This window comes from Micropterus dolomieu, linkage group LG02, assembly GCF_021292245.1.
Source record: "Micropterus dolomieu isolate WLL.071019.BEF.003 ecotype Adirondacks linkage group LG02, ASM2129224v1, whole genome shotgun sequence".
Taxonomy (NCBI): domain Eukaryota; kingdom Metazoa; phylum Chordata; class Actinopteri; order Centrarchiformes; family Centrarchidae; genus Micropterus; species Micropterus dolomieu.
In genome coordinates this window covers 15,515,817-15,529,821 of record NC_060151.1, presented here as the reverse complement: position 1 = coordinate 15,529,821, position 14,005 = coordinate 15,515,817, and the positions used below count along the sequence as shown (strand labels likewise).

At 40.2% G+C, this 14,005-nt stretch overlaps 4 protein-coding genes across 5 annotated transcripts in view; 2 read left to right on the top strand and 2 right to left on the bottom strand.

Annotated features, from left to right (window-relative positions):
- Window positions 1-870: 870 nt before the first annotated feature.
- Window positions 871-4,810, bottom strand: slc25a19 (solute carrier family 25 member 19). Its single transcript, XM_046076497.1, has 7 exons — window positions 4,666-4,810; window positions 3,784-3,944; window positions 3,471-3,626; window positions 3,196-3,366; window positions 1,983-2,163; window positions 1,743-1,873; window positions 871-1,653 (listed from the first exon to the last, which is right to left on the bottom strand). Exons 2-7 carry the CDS (start codon window positions 3,913-3,915, stop codon window positions 1,438-1,440), a joined length of 987 nt encoding a protein of 328 aa, XP_045932453.1. The 5' UTR covers window positions 3,916-3,944; window positions 4,666-4,810; the 3' UTR covers window positions 871-1,437.
- A 218-nt stretch (window positions 4,811-5,028) lies between these two features.
- On the top strand, window positions 5,029-9,642 carry mif4gdb (MIF4G domain containing b). Of its 2 annotated transcripts, none has more exons than XM_046076523.1 (6): window positions 5,029-5,184; window positions 5,887-6,008; window positions 6,123-6,232; window positions 6,535-6,690; window positions 6,976-7,068; window positions 7,390-9,642. In XM_046076523.1, exons 2-6 carry the CDS (start codon window positions 5,930-5,932, stop codon window positions 7,615-7,617), a joined length of 666 nt encoding a protein of 221 aa, XP_045932479.1. In that variant the 5' UTR covers window positions 5,029-5,184; window positions 5,887-5,929; the 3' UTR covers window positions 7,618-9,642. The 2 variants fall into 2 exon arrangements, with proteins under 2 accessions (XP_045932479.1, XP_045932487.1); XM_046076531.1 differs by lacking the exon at window positions 5,029-5,184 and adding an exon at window positions 5,198-5,368.
- A 68-nt stretch (window positions 9,643-9,710) lies between these two features.
- mrps7 (mitochondrial ribosomal protein S7) lies at window positions 9,711-11,864 on the bottom strand. Its single transcript, XM_046076509.1, has 5 exons — window positions 11,568-11,864; window positions 10,619-10,810; window positions 10,471-10,534; window positions 10,212-10,379; window positions 9,711-10,127 (listed from the first exon to the last, which is right to left on the bottom strand). The coding sequence occupies exons 1-5, from the start codon at window positions 11,609-11,611 to the stop codon at window positions 9,906-9,908; spliced, it is 690 nt and encodes a 229-aa protein (XP_045932465.1). The 5' UTR covers window positions 11,612-11,864; the 3' UTR covers window positions 9,711-9,905.
- The window catches only part of gga3b (golgi associated, gamma adaptin ear containing, ARF binding protein 3b), a 9,895-nt gene continuing 7,686 nt past the window's right edge, over window positions 11,797-14,005 (top strand). The window contains exons 1-6 of the mRNA XM_046076544.1: window positions 11,797-11,882; window positions 12,388-12,472; window positions 12,554-12,629; window positions 12,719-12,817; window positions 12,925-13,048; window positions 13,136-13,239. Coding sequence (XP_045932500.1) covers window positions 11,843-11,882; window positions 12,388-12,472; window positions 12,554-12,629; window positions 12,719-12,817; window positions 12,925-13,048; window positions 13,136-13,239 — 528 coding nt within the window. The 5' untranslated portion in view covers window positions 11,797-11,842. The remainder of the gene's footprint in view (window positions 11,883-12,387; window positions 12,473-12,553; window positions 12,630-12,718; window positions 12,818-12,924; window positions 13,049-13,135; window positions 13,240-14,005) is intronic.

Genomic DNA, 14,005 nt, shown 5'->3' with positions numbered 1-14,005 from the left:
CATTTCACACATTCACTCAAAACTCGCTTCGCTTTCCAATGTGTAAAAAGACACAATACTACTTTTAAGGACTAACACAGAGACTCTTGACTAGATCTAAATGCAGATCAGATGTATTTAGCCCTATAACCTTTTGATTATACTGATCATGAATGAATCAGTGTAATGCGAACATTAAAGTCCTGTTATATCAAGATTATTGATTTCATTTCATTGAGAGAATGTGACAGTATCAATTTTGAAAATTATGCATTTTCCTATCATCATATTTGCTAAATGGAATAAGATTTCTTGCAGTTACTATTTTTGAGAATAGAAGCACCATCCATACAGATGTACAACACACAAACATTAAGTAAAAACTTTGGTTTTTGCACAAAAGTAAATAATTAAGTCATATACTGTGAACATTTCTGTCATCGTTCTAATAAAATACGTGGTAGGCTATAAAACAAGTTGTACTATGCAACTGTGATATTTTTATAACACAGTTGACTCCACAAGCAACTTGGTGATATTTCCAGTTCCAGGTCAATACAGGCAAGTCAAGTCCCAAGTCCTAAACAAAGTCATTATGCACTTTGACCAAATGTAATGAAAAGACTATTAATAAAATAATATAATAAAACGTGTGTTTGACTGAAGTCCACACCTCTAGATGACACTACATACTTACTTACACTATAGTTAATCGTTCAAATACTACTGTGTAATCAATAATGTGTTGTATGTCACACGCTGACACTTGCACAGGTTTACCTTTAAAAATATAATAGTATTCACACATTAAGCAGCATTAATCCATGGGCTCCTGTTATTGATTCACAATCATCCACGTATCCTCTTGTCAATGGACTACGCACAACTCGGTCTGTTTAAAATAACTTTTATTTTTAAAAATAAAGACCTGAGATGATATTATAGTGACAACAACCTAAACTAAATGTAAACATTTAATTAGTTAACTATAGTTAAAAGGGTGCTGTTTTCCCACCACAGCACACGACATAATAAATATTACGCTCACTTAAATGTTCGCGTTTTTGTCTATACGCATACACAAAGCAATTTTTGCTGAATAATCCTTCCAATTTAACTTGACCAAATGTGAAGAAAATATGAATCAACAATGGCAAAGCTATGACCCATTAATTAAACGTCTGAGCAAAGTTCAGTTTCAACATAAAATGTTATAATATAAACCTTAAAAACCCAGACTAAAATATTAAATACATATTAAAAAAAAACAATGCTTGTTCAACACGAGGTGTAATGACAACAAATAAATTTATGTTTTCCTATGCTTACATGTAAACACAACAGAAACCACCAATGAACATGGACCCAGTGATTTTACTGTAGTGCAAGCAAAGATCAAGGAGTGAGTCCATTTCCAATGTGCGTGATTGTGCCATAATGTATTTTTTTTTTTCTTCATTATCTTTCCTTTGATTCTTTGGTGAGGCCATTTGTCCTCCGGCTGTCCTTGAGGTCATACATGACATTGAGGAAAAATTCATACCAAAAAAAGGTGAAGCCTGTCGACAGCGCAGCCTTCACAAGGCTGGGATAGAGGCCTTTGAAGAAGCCCCGGACACCCTCCTCTTTGGCTATGTGAACCACGCAGTCCGCCAGGCCTCTATAACTCCGTACCTGCATGTCGGAAAACGGGAGATAATACTTAGACATTCGGCCCAAAATATGTGCTCCAAAAATGCGAGACATGTTGTAGAAGAGATTACCTGTCCGAAGTGAACTCTGGCTGCCTCAAAGCCCCCCACCTGCAGCCTCTTCTTGAAGAGGTCGAAGGGGTATGTCATTGTTTTGCTGATGATTCCAGCTCCACTGCCGCAGACAAGGCTTCTCAGGTCTCCTTGAAGGGGGCATAAAAGGTCACAGGAATTCAAACTGTGAATACTTCACGTGTGTGATGTAGTGTAATAAATACCATGGGCGGGACAATGAGTTTGATCTCCACTGACCTCCTGACTTTCCAGCTTTGGGTGGTGGAGCCAACAGTTTTTTAAAGATATTGTAGGTATAGAATTGCAGCCCAGCGTAAGGAAAAACTGCCAGCAGTGTTGGAGACAGGCCGCGGTAAAACGTCAGTACCCCCTCTGAGCGGCACATTGTAGACACAGCGTGTCGCAGGTTCCTGTACACCTGAAGCATAATACGGGGTTTCAGCAGGGTTCACAAAGTTAAAGCCCAGCCATGGTAAGCAGATTATATCACTTTTTTAGTACATACCAGCAGTAGATAAGAATAGGACCCAGATAAGAGGCAGAAAATGGATGGATTAACCTATGTTTTTGCTTAAATTTGACGAGCTTTCGAGCTACTATAGCCAGCAGCAGTGACGGTGCTTGCAATAGGTCTGATGGTGCGGACTAAAACAGCCTCCTGCAGCACAATCCACTGACGCAACATTCCCAGTTTTAGTTTATACCTATATAACGTCTCCCAACAGCCAAAATAAATGATCATTACAAAAAGAAGCACATTTGAATAATGCTTCTGAAAACATATACTGTTTTAGTTGCTTAGTTAATTCTAGCATAATTCCTTAGATTGTTAAAACTTCAAACTGGGGGTGCTATAGGGTGCCCTAGTACCCTGATGAGTAAGTTGCATACCATGTAAATGTGGCTTCCCTGGTTGAATTCCAGCCAGAGTCCTCACGGGTCCACCCGACCTGGAACCCGAGTCAAACCAGGTCCAAATTATACTATATCTAATTGGGTTAGGTAGGGTCTTAAATTGGTAAGAAAATGATAATTCTTCTATCAATTGTCCTGTTGGCAACAGAATGTTCATGCAGAAGTGAGAATAGGACTATCATTATTTTTATGAATGACTATATCTGCTGTCAATGAAGGATAAATATACACAATACACAATGATGAGCTTTAAAAAAAATAAAATAAATAAAAACGTGAAGGTTCAGTCTATGGTTAAAAGACTTTTTCTTTGCACACTTTATTTGCAGCCCAGTGTAGGGAAAAACTGCTGTTAGCGTAGGAGATCAGCAAATGAAGCGATACCAAGGCTCGGAGGAAAATCCCACCACCACTCATCAAATCCATAAAGAAAAAAATAGAAGAAAAACTACGACTATGATCTGAGGTGACAATATCTTGACTACTATCAGAAACTTTCTGACAGCTACAGTATATGGGCAGCGGCAGGTCCTACCTTGGGGTTACCCTGAGCTGCAAAGCGTGTCCGCAGTGTGTCCAGAGGCTGGCAGACCGCTGTAGCAGAGCAGGCGGCCAAACCTCCACACACAAAGTGAACTCCTGCTGTCTGGCTGTCATATGGCGTCATCTTGTGGACCACCTCAGTCAGGAACTCGAAACTGGCAAACTGCAAATCACACCACAATTAAGTAAATTTTGTAAATACAGGTAATAGTGTCATATAGATATTTCTGAGAAGTTTACTTGTTTGTTACTGTTTATTATCTCTACCTGGACGGCCCCGAAGCAGATGGAGAGGAGCTGTGCAGGAATATGGCCCTTCCAGAAAGCAGAGAGTCCCTCCTCTGAATAAATGCAGTGGGATGCCTGAAATAATCCCCAGTACTTGCCCTCCGGCCTCTTTGAAGACACACGCTCAATCTGTAGCTGTGGGGAAAAGAAGCACTGATAAACATACAGCAGGCAAACACCACCATATTTAATTTAAAAATCAGTACTGTAATGGTCTGGTCACAGCTGACGTACTGTATTTTGCTTTGGTACAAATATATTTTATAAGAAGCATACATGGACAAATCCATACCTGAAATCGTATTTTAAGCACGTCAAAGGGGCTTATGAGAGCTCGGGTGACCATCCCAGCAGCTGATCCTGCCAGCGCTGCCTCCTCTGGTGCGAGGCCTGCACCCTGAGCCCCGGGGTCATAGCCCACCATGTCGGCACAGCCTCAGATTCCTGTTAACACTGCAGACGGAAATTATGAATAATCTGTTTTGTGATGTTAGCTCAATAAAAAGCTTTTATCCAAGTTGTAAGATAAATGGTTAAAATATATCATATATCAAAACATCATATATGCATCTCAAACTATGGCAGTGAATCATACGTTATGTCTTGTTTATCCACCAGCCTAAGCCAAGTATTAAGCCACAAAATGTACTCAAAATGGTCCTTTCCACTGAAGTGTTTGTACTTCCAAACTGTACTTAGGTTAACTTAGGTAAATATATTTAATTACTTTCAAACAAGAACAAGTCTTTGCATGTTTTGACAGATTTGTTCATATTAATATGACAATCTGATGACCTGAATTATAAGATTTTCTGTTTTAAAATGTAAAAGCAGCATACTGGATCTGGCTAGTGTTTTGATAACCCAGTAGTTGCATTTATGACACAATATTAATAATTTCTTTTATGAATTTATTGTCTTCACGATGGACATTGTGGATACTTAAATAATATTATGTCAGTGTATCAATACCTACACGAAATAAAAGTGTTAAGCCTATAATATATTACGAATACTAACAACATACATGTGACGTTAGGAGGTCCAGATAAAGTTAACAGGCACAACATGTTGAGGACATGCAGTGGGACTAGCTAATATAAGATAACAACACACAACTGTTCACTTTGCACCGAGGCACATAGCAGCAGCGGGGGCACAGGTAGACACTTACCTTATAGGAAGTCCTTCATAAATACTACTACAGCTACAGTACTGACGTCCGACACGTACAATCCAACATTCACAGGACGACGAAACCAGCTTTCAACTGCACGCCAGAAATTGCAAATATTACTTCCGGGTCAGATCGAGCGGGCGTACTCCACCTTTCAAAGCAGAAATATTGCGGTAAGATGATTCACTGTCTCGCTAAATCGCAGCGGAAACAATTTCCACCACGAACATACAGTATATGGGGCTTTTTATATACAGTCTGTGGGCTGACGCAAATATGGTTAGATCACAGACTGGTTAGGTAGGCGTTGTGACTACGATAAAAGGGTCGTTACGGTCGAAACAGACGTAAATTGCCATTATTTCGTTCTCGGTTACGTTTTTTTGTGGCGAGGTGAAGAGAGGGAGGGACTTTTCTCGCCGTGATACTTCAGCTTTAAAGGCTGCTGAGCAACGTCTGCATATGAACGGCTTAGATGCCAAGAATTGAAGTAAAATTTCGCTCATTTAAAAAAATGTAAGTGATTTAAGCTGGATTTTCTACCAACTTGATATGTAATTAACTTTAACCCGTGTCCTTCGTTTGACGGCCGTTTGTAATGTAAACGTAGGTGAACATTGGGTGTAAAACTTGACGCTAACTGGTCTTAACGCTAACGTTGGGGTTCTGCAGAGGCACACAAGCTAGCTAATTCATCATAGTAAGTGTTTGCTATTAATGTGTTGACAACAAGACAGCAAAACTGTGTGAACGCTATATTTGGTCTCATTAACTCAACGATAAATAGCGTTATTACCCAACTTAAGGTGTAACTTAGCTAACGATAGATGAAACGTATACGACACATGTAGCGTAGGTTACGTTACTTGTGATGGGTACATGGCTAATGTATTGGTATTAATCTGATTGTTCTGGTGTGTTAAATCTGTTGATTTGGGGTATTGTGTGACCTTTTGGCTGACCTGGGTTTGCCCATGTAATCCCTCCTATCCCTCAGTGAATGAGCTGCGGGGAGCAGTTTGATGACAGTACAGGATTTTGCTGTTATTGTTGTCACACAAATTGTTCTCTGGTCTCTGTCTGTAATGCATTTAGTGCCCAGGCTGGAAGCAGAACCTCGGTCTGTCTGTGACAAGCTTGCATTTCTTTTGAAAACACAAGTCATATTTTGACCACTGTAAATGTTTAGTTTAAAAAAGTATTGTCTGATCTTCACAGCTGGGACAGCTCTCAGGTGTGATCTTGGGTGCTGCCATCTATAATGGAAAACTCTACTGATGACTACAGGATCCAGTCATTTGACCTGGACACACAGATGTTGTTGAAAACAGCATTGAAAGGTTACCTTACCTGCATTTGCATGTTGCTGGAACTTAAACAACCCAGCACCCACTGTGTGTGAATGACAAACATCTCAAACAATCTCTTTGTAAATATTTTTTTATTTCTTTCAGATCCAAGTTCAGTGAACCTGGAGAAGGTATCCAGTATCATCGTAGATCAGTCTTTGAAGGACCAGGTGTTCAGCAAAGAGGCTGGACGCATCTGCTACACCATCGTGCAGGTCCATACTGTTTGCCGTTTGATGGGCTGGTTGTCCATCACCATTTAACATTAGTTGTTGTCCATGTTAGTTGGATTGATGAAGACATTGAGCACCATTGCGGCAGATGGATTTAAGAGCAGAACATCTGATTGGGTCTCTTTAACCAAAGTCTTAATCCTCTTATTTTATTAATGCCTAACCGGTAGTTTACACTCAAGCAACAGGAGGCTTTTAAGCCAGCTTAGCCACACCGCTATGCATCCTGACTTTTTGTCCATACTCCCATCTTCTATCTGACCTCTCTTGGTCACCTCGTGCAGGCCGAGGCCAAGCAGAGCAACGGAAATGTGTTCAGGAGGAGCTTGTTGAACCGGCTCCAGCAGGAATTCAAGGGCCGTGAGGAAACGAGGGGGCGCTCGCTGCAGGAGTGGGTGTGCTACGTCACGTTCATCTGCAACATCTTCGACTACCTCAAAGTAAGTTATCCATTGAGACATTTCAAACTTGATCATGTTATTATGATAAAGTTTTAAATAGAAAGCAGCACTGTTAAATTGCTCTGGATCAAAGTAAAATGCTTGAATGTTCTACCTTGTGATCTCTTTGATTCAGTCTTGTGTTCAGTGGAGCAGAAGTACATTTCCTGACACCGTGCACTGCCTCTCTTGCTGCTGTGTAAATGCAGCATCTTGCTCGCCTTGATGAAGGTTTTTTAACAGTCGGTGGCTGTAAGCACTCTCTGTGATTGTCTTGACATTTAGGTGAACAACATGCCGATGGTGGCTCTGGTCCATCCTGTGTTTGACTGTCTGATTAGGCTGGCCCAACCCGATGCTCTGATGAATGAGGAGGAGGTGAGAAAGAATGTTTAGTTATGTCTCCTTTTGTTATATTCAGTTAATATGGTTATAAGCTCATGTGATAAATTATTTTTCCCTGTAAGTTCTTTTTTTGTATCTATTTTAAATAAACCTAAAGGGGTAAACTGTAAACCTTTAAACCTTGTACTCTTTACCTTGATAATGGACAGTACTGTCTTTTAAAAAAACCAAAACTGATTATGGTAGATATCATGCATGTGAGGAAATCTGTAAGTATTTAGGAGCACTTTTTTTTAATGTACGCCTACATTAAAACTAATTACTTGTGTTTATCTCCTCCACCTCTCCCTGCAGGTGGACTGCCTGGTGCTGCAGCTGCATCGCATCGGAGAGCAGCTGGAGAAGGTAAACAGTCAGCGGATGGACGAGCTGTTCTTCCTGCTGCGTGACGGCTTCCTGCTTCAGGAGGGCCTGACCTCCATGACCCGCCTGCTGCTGTTGGAGATCCTGGAGTTCAGGGCCGGAGGCTGGATGCTCAGCAGCACTGCCCACAAGTACTACTACAGTGAAATTGCCGACTAGGATTGTCGCAGGGTGCTGAGCAGCTGTTTCATACAGGTGCGTTCGCCAGCCGTCAAACACCTTGGATGACTCTCCATAGTCGCCACTGATTATAAAACCAGCATTTTCATGTCGGACAGCGACATCCTCCAGGAAATCAGCGGAGGGTTTTGTGAAGATAGTGGTTCATAAACTGTAAAAAGACTTTGATTTTGCTGGATTGTTCCCTGCTTGTGATAATATTTACCGAGACGTGGTGCCGTGTAGGTGGAACGTGCAATAGTTGAGAAGAAGTTAAGTTAACGAGGTTTAGCCACATTCAGGTACACTTTGTTTAAAAGGAGTTTCTTTTAAAGTTTGCTTACAGATAAAGAAGCCGAATATATTTTTTATGTTTTTTTTTTAATCTTGCAGGCATTCCTGTTTTGAGTCCAATTTATTACTTTTGACCAAATCCAAAGGGCTTGAAACAGACATTCCAGTCAGAAGCAAGCTGATTTGGTCTTTTTTACTTTTTTTTTTTATTGTTGTGTGACCAACTTTTTAATTTAATTGAAAACCAATATTTGAATTACTTAGAATATTTTAGTGTAGAACTGAACTTTTACAAAAGGTTTGAACTGCAGTTCAGAGGAATTTTTGCCTAACTTGTCTTGTAGGATTCCTGTTACTGTTTTGTTGCCTCTCAGTATTTGAGGATCAGTTGTCAGAAGAAGCGTTGTCTTAATTCAGGGATCTTCTTTTAATTTTTTTTACAACTCAAATAAAATACCAAGAGATTAGTTACAGTTCATATTTAAACTGTGTTTCTACAGATAAGTCAGATTTTATTTGCAAGTTTTGTTTTTTTAAACAAGTCGTGCCAAAATAACAAGAACGGCGTCGTCCAATATGGGGGACTCGATGAGGATTAAAATCTTAATTTAAAAGTTGATGTGCTGGAGGACAGTGGTGGGGGAAGTACACAGATCATTTACTTAAGTTAAAGTAGAAATACCACAGTATAGAAGTACTATTGCAAGTAAAAACCCTGCCCTTGGAAATTGAGTTAAGTAAAAGTACAAAAGTATTAGCATAAAAGTACAGGAAAATAAGTTTTAATGCAGAATGACTCATTTCAGAATCATGTTACATTATTGGATTAGAATTATTAATGAATCATAATTTGGATTATTAATCTGAATCTTCAAAGTAGCTAGTAAGTCATCAAACAAGTGTACTGCTGTAAAAGAAAGTAAAATATTTCCCTCTAAATTGTACAAGTACCTCAAAATTGTGCTTAAGTAAAGTACTTGAGTAAATATGCCTAGTTACTATCCACCACTGCTGGAGGAGTAGCTATTTTCCTCTATTCACAAATACACAGGTCACTTACCAGTGTAAATTAAGTCATAGAAAAGTATTTTTCCTTTTGAATTCAGCTTCCACCAGCACTAGAAACATGATGTAGCTGAGCTCAGTTTTACGTTGTGAGTCTGTTGTTACCTTTTGTTGACACTCGGTGACGGCTTTACACCCAAAGCTGTGCCTTTGAATCAGACCGACACGCATAGGACACTCGCCATGTGGTTCAAATATTACATTGCTTTTGAAATGTCGTTATTTTGAAAAGCTGCACCTGTAATAATATGTAAATAAGTAAAGCTTAATATAAAATTGGCTTTCACAGCAGTCAGACAAATCAACCTCCGATCAATTCAGAGAAAAAAAAGTTTATCTCCCAAAATCCTTTTTTCTAGCTCCGTTAACGATTTGCATACAAACTGTGGGATTTGTCACCACATTCAGACCAAGTCAACAAAACAAACTGGCAAAATAGGTTAAAGACGATCATCCTGAGAGTTAAAATAGGAATAACTCAGCTTGAATGCTGTAGACACTAATAGTCCCTTAATGACAGGGCACAGTACTGTCTGCAATACATGTTTATATATTTTATTACACTGCTGCAACATTTTTACATTACTCAATACCATTTTTTATGGTTGGGTTGTACATTTAATGCTAATGTATTTGTTCTAATAAATCTGGGAAGTTTTTCCTTAATTCTGTTTTGTGTTGTCTTTTAATTAATACAAATGATGAATGTTTATAGTACACAATACAAAGTAACACAATGTTACCTTTTTATTTTTCACTGTAGTCCTACAGCACTTTTTGCAGCACACTCCTGCCACCAAAAGGATTTTCACGCCTTTAACTATTTACAATCAGGCTTTGAGCAACAGAACGTGTCACTGAATCTGTCCAGGCCGTCACTCTGAAGAAACGTTTGAGTTGACAGTGTTTCAGTCCTGAGCCGTTTCTTCCTACCACCAGCGGTAGTGAGCGTAGGCTCTGTTGGCTTCGGCCATCTTGTGCAGCTCATACTTCTTCTTGACAACGTTGCCCTCCATCGTGGAGGCTGCCAGCAGTTCCTGGGAAAGTTTTTCATACATGTGCATGCGTCGGTGTTTGTTGTCCCGGCACTCTGTGATCATCCATTTCATGGCAAGGAAGCGACGTCTGTTGTCCGAGAGAGGGATGGGCACCTGGGTGGGGTTCAAACAGAATGTAATTAGACTTTGTTGGTGCAAGAGATCAATCTAACAGCACTGATCTGCCTCATCACTGACCTGGTAGTACTTTCCACCTTTCTGTATGCTGGCCAGCCCAACGACTGGCTTACAGTTCTCCAGAGCCTGGTGAAAAATGGTGTAGGGGTTGCACTCGATCTCCTCCTTCTTCCCTTCTGGAGCCTTGTGGTATTTCTCTACCTGTTTCCTCTTCAGGTTCTCCAGGGTCTGGAAGCAGAAAGAGAAATGGTGGTAACTCATGTTACAAGGCCAACAGCAAAGCTTTGAGCTTCACTGGAGACAGTGTTTGCTTTCTCACCTGCGTCAAGATCTCTCTGGCCAGGACCTTGTTTCCGTGTTTCATCATCATGTTGATGAATTTACTGAAAAACACAAAAAGACAAAAGTGATCACCCGACATGAACAGACGCACACCCTCCTGCAGTGAGCTGGGATGTTTATTCTACCTGAGGACTGGGTCGCTGAAAACAGAGCTGCTGACTCCGCCGGTTGCTGCCTTGATGGGTCTGATCGCTTTGAGCTCCCGCTGCTCCTTTTCCTCAGCGCTCAGCTCTGTCTCTGGTGTGCTGTAGGCCTCCTTCCTGACCTCTGGCTCTAGATAGTAAGGGTTGTATCTGCTCCATCTCACCAGGAACACTCTGCAAACCAAAGGACACGTGAGAGAGTTTCACAATCTACTTGGAGAGCTGGTGTGCCTGGAGATCCATTTCACTGGCTGTGAACTGTCATATTTGGAAATTTGCTGGTTTTCTTAGTTGTTGTTTTCTTTGTATAAAATATCAATAGTCAATTAATTTCTTTGGGTTGGTCAGACAAAACAGACAACTTTGATGACTGCAAGTTGGATTTTGAAATCTTGATGGCCATTTTAGCTAATTTTGTAAAGAACAACATAAAAGTTTTATATTATAAACTGAATAGCCTTGGGTTTTTGAATGGTGGTCTAGAACAAAAACAAGAACATAAGAAAGCGTCCCCTTAGGCTTTGGAAAGTTGTGACTTTTTTTTTTTGTTCTTTTGTGAGGTTTTAAATGTGAAACAATGAAATAAAAGAAAATAATCATCAGTTGAAGCCGACTGAAGACATTTTACTCTATTCTGTTAACGTGTGATGGTAATATGTCATTATTTTGGACACTCTATTGAGTAAATTATCATTGTGACTGACTAAAAAGACATTAGCGGATCAATAATGTAAATAGTTTATTGCAGTGTTGCTACTATAATGTTACATTAGTGTAATCTTTCCGGTGCTGTTATTTAACAGAAGAGCTCGTTCGCTAAATTACAGTTTGGACTGAATGGCAGGAAAAATGTTCTCATGTCACAGTAAAATTACACAGACCGCTAACACCACTTAATAATTGTTTATAACTTTATAAAAACTATAATTACCTCGGTGTCCAAGGTTTTAACAATCCTGATATGGAAGCAGCCATCTTGAAAATGTGAGCGAGCGTCAGTGAGGACCCCAGATAAGTATCACCTGCAGACGCCTTGAAGAAATTCCAAAGCAGCGTTTCATTCTGCTGATTTTCATTTCAACACTGAGGCAAAATATGATTTTTGTTAAACAATGGTAGATACTGTTTTTTTATTTCAATAGTTCCGAAAAATAATTTTGGACTCTCGCGCAGTCGCCGGTGACATCGCGCGATGTTTTTAGTGCTATGGCGTACCAGGAAGGGGAGTCGCTTGAATCCTGGCTCAGTGAGTGATTAATCCCATTTTATGAATTAAATAGTATCTGTAATTAGGTAGAGACATTGCACCTGATGGCAGATCAGTCACTTCGCTAGTACGGAGGCTGTCAGCGGGCTTTCCGGCTGATTCACAGCTGGTAAAGGGTCCTGGTTTACAGTCTGCTGTCTGCATCATTAGCAGGGTGGGTGGAGAGCTAAAATAAACACTGTCTGGGTTACATTTACCAGTGACAGCTCAGCGTGTGTAGTGGTTGTTGAAGCTGTACAGATAGTTGTCCCTCAGTACCGCTTAATACTTGCAGCTGTTGAACAGAAAAAAAACAGATTCGTTTGAATGATGAAAGAGCAGCCAATACAATGAACACTACATCAGCAACTACAAAGAGGAAGAATGATAACAATTACTGCATTGTTATGTTGAGCACAAGACTCACTGGGGGCCATATTCACAGCAGGGTGTGCACAGCATAATACTCCACAAACACAGCAGTTAAAATGTCTTTCTCCAACAGATAAAGCCACCCATCCAACAAACAGACAGGAGGACTGGGAGTACATCATTGGCTTCTGTGATCAGATCAACAAGGAACTGGAAGGGTATGTCGGTGAAGTATTTCACAAACTTTTTTTTTTTTGTCAACTCAGAGAAAGTTTCTCATCTGGAATCTGTTCTCGCAGTCCTCAGATCGCTGTAACTCTACTCGTCCACAAAATCCACTCACCACAAGAATGGGAAGCTCTTCAGGCTCTGACCGTAAGAAATACTTCACCTTAATGTCAACAAGCACCCTTTTTTCCTCAACTACTGAAGCAAGCACTTTGGTTTAACGCTTTTATGTACAGGTATTGGAGGCGTGTATGAAGAACTGCGGGAGAAGGTTTCATAATGAAGTTGGAAAATATAGATTTTTAAATGAGCTGATTAAAGTCGTGTCACCAAAGGTGAGCAGTCTCTGAATAGGTCCGTATTTCACGCAAATAAAACATCTGCTGACTGTTTGTCCTGTTATCCAACCTTTTATTTTTTTTAAATCACCTCTTGTTTCCAGTACATGGGTGGCAGCGCGCCTGAGAAAGTGAAGATGAAGATTGTAGAGATGCTGTACAGCTGGACGGTGGCATTTCCAAATGAAACCAAGATCAGCGAAGCCTACCAGACGCTGAGAAGGCAGGGTGTGTTGAGATGCTTAACATAATGCATGTGAAAAGACATCCGCCTCAAAGGAAACTTATCAATCCAGTCCTCACTCTCTCCACCAGGCCTCGTGACACGGGACCCAGAGTTACCGCTGGACAGGACTCTGATTCCTTCTCCTCCGACACGCCCTAAACATCCAGTGTTTGACAATGAGGACATGGGCAAGGTGAGAGATGTAAGAAAAAACAAATTAGAACAGGTAGTTTAAATGTGAAGTAACTCAAAAACATAAATCCTCTCTAAATAAGAAGTGAAGGCCATCATCATTTCATTTCAACAAAGTTGCAACAACATAATCTGAGGAACGATGCTGACACATGTTTTTATTGCAAGACGCTTAGATTAGAGCAACTCTTTTTACTGGTCTCCCTAAAAAGTCTTTTGGAAAATTACAGATAATTCACAACGCTGCAGCCATAACTTTAACTAATACAAACATATAGCTCACGTTACCCCTCTGCTGGCATCACTGCACTGGCTTCCTATGTCTTTTAGAATTGACTTTAAAGCCCTTTTACTCACCTACAAAGTTTTCTTTTAGAATTTCCTAAAGTGTCCCACAAGACATCTGGCAAGGCTGCTTTCTGTTTTTATGGCCCTGAACTATGAAACTCCCTCCCCTTAGAACAACAAAACTCTCTTGGCGTTTTTTAAAAAGACATTGAAGACTTATGTTTTCTTTTGGGTTGACTTTTCTGGTATCATTCCCTTTTTTATTGATGCGTTATCAATCTGTTTTTTGTTTCTTCTGTTGCCTTTTATCTGTTGTTATTGTGATCATGTTTTGTGAAGCTCTTTGAGCTGCATCGTTAAATGAAATGCGTTACACAAGTGTGTGTGTGTGTGTGTGTGTGTGTGTGTGTGCTGCTTGCTGAGCTTCTCCGGAGTAAAAATCCAGAGGACCTGCAGGAAGCCAACAGACTAATCAAAAA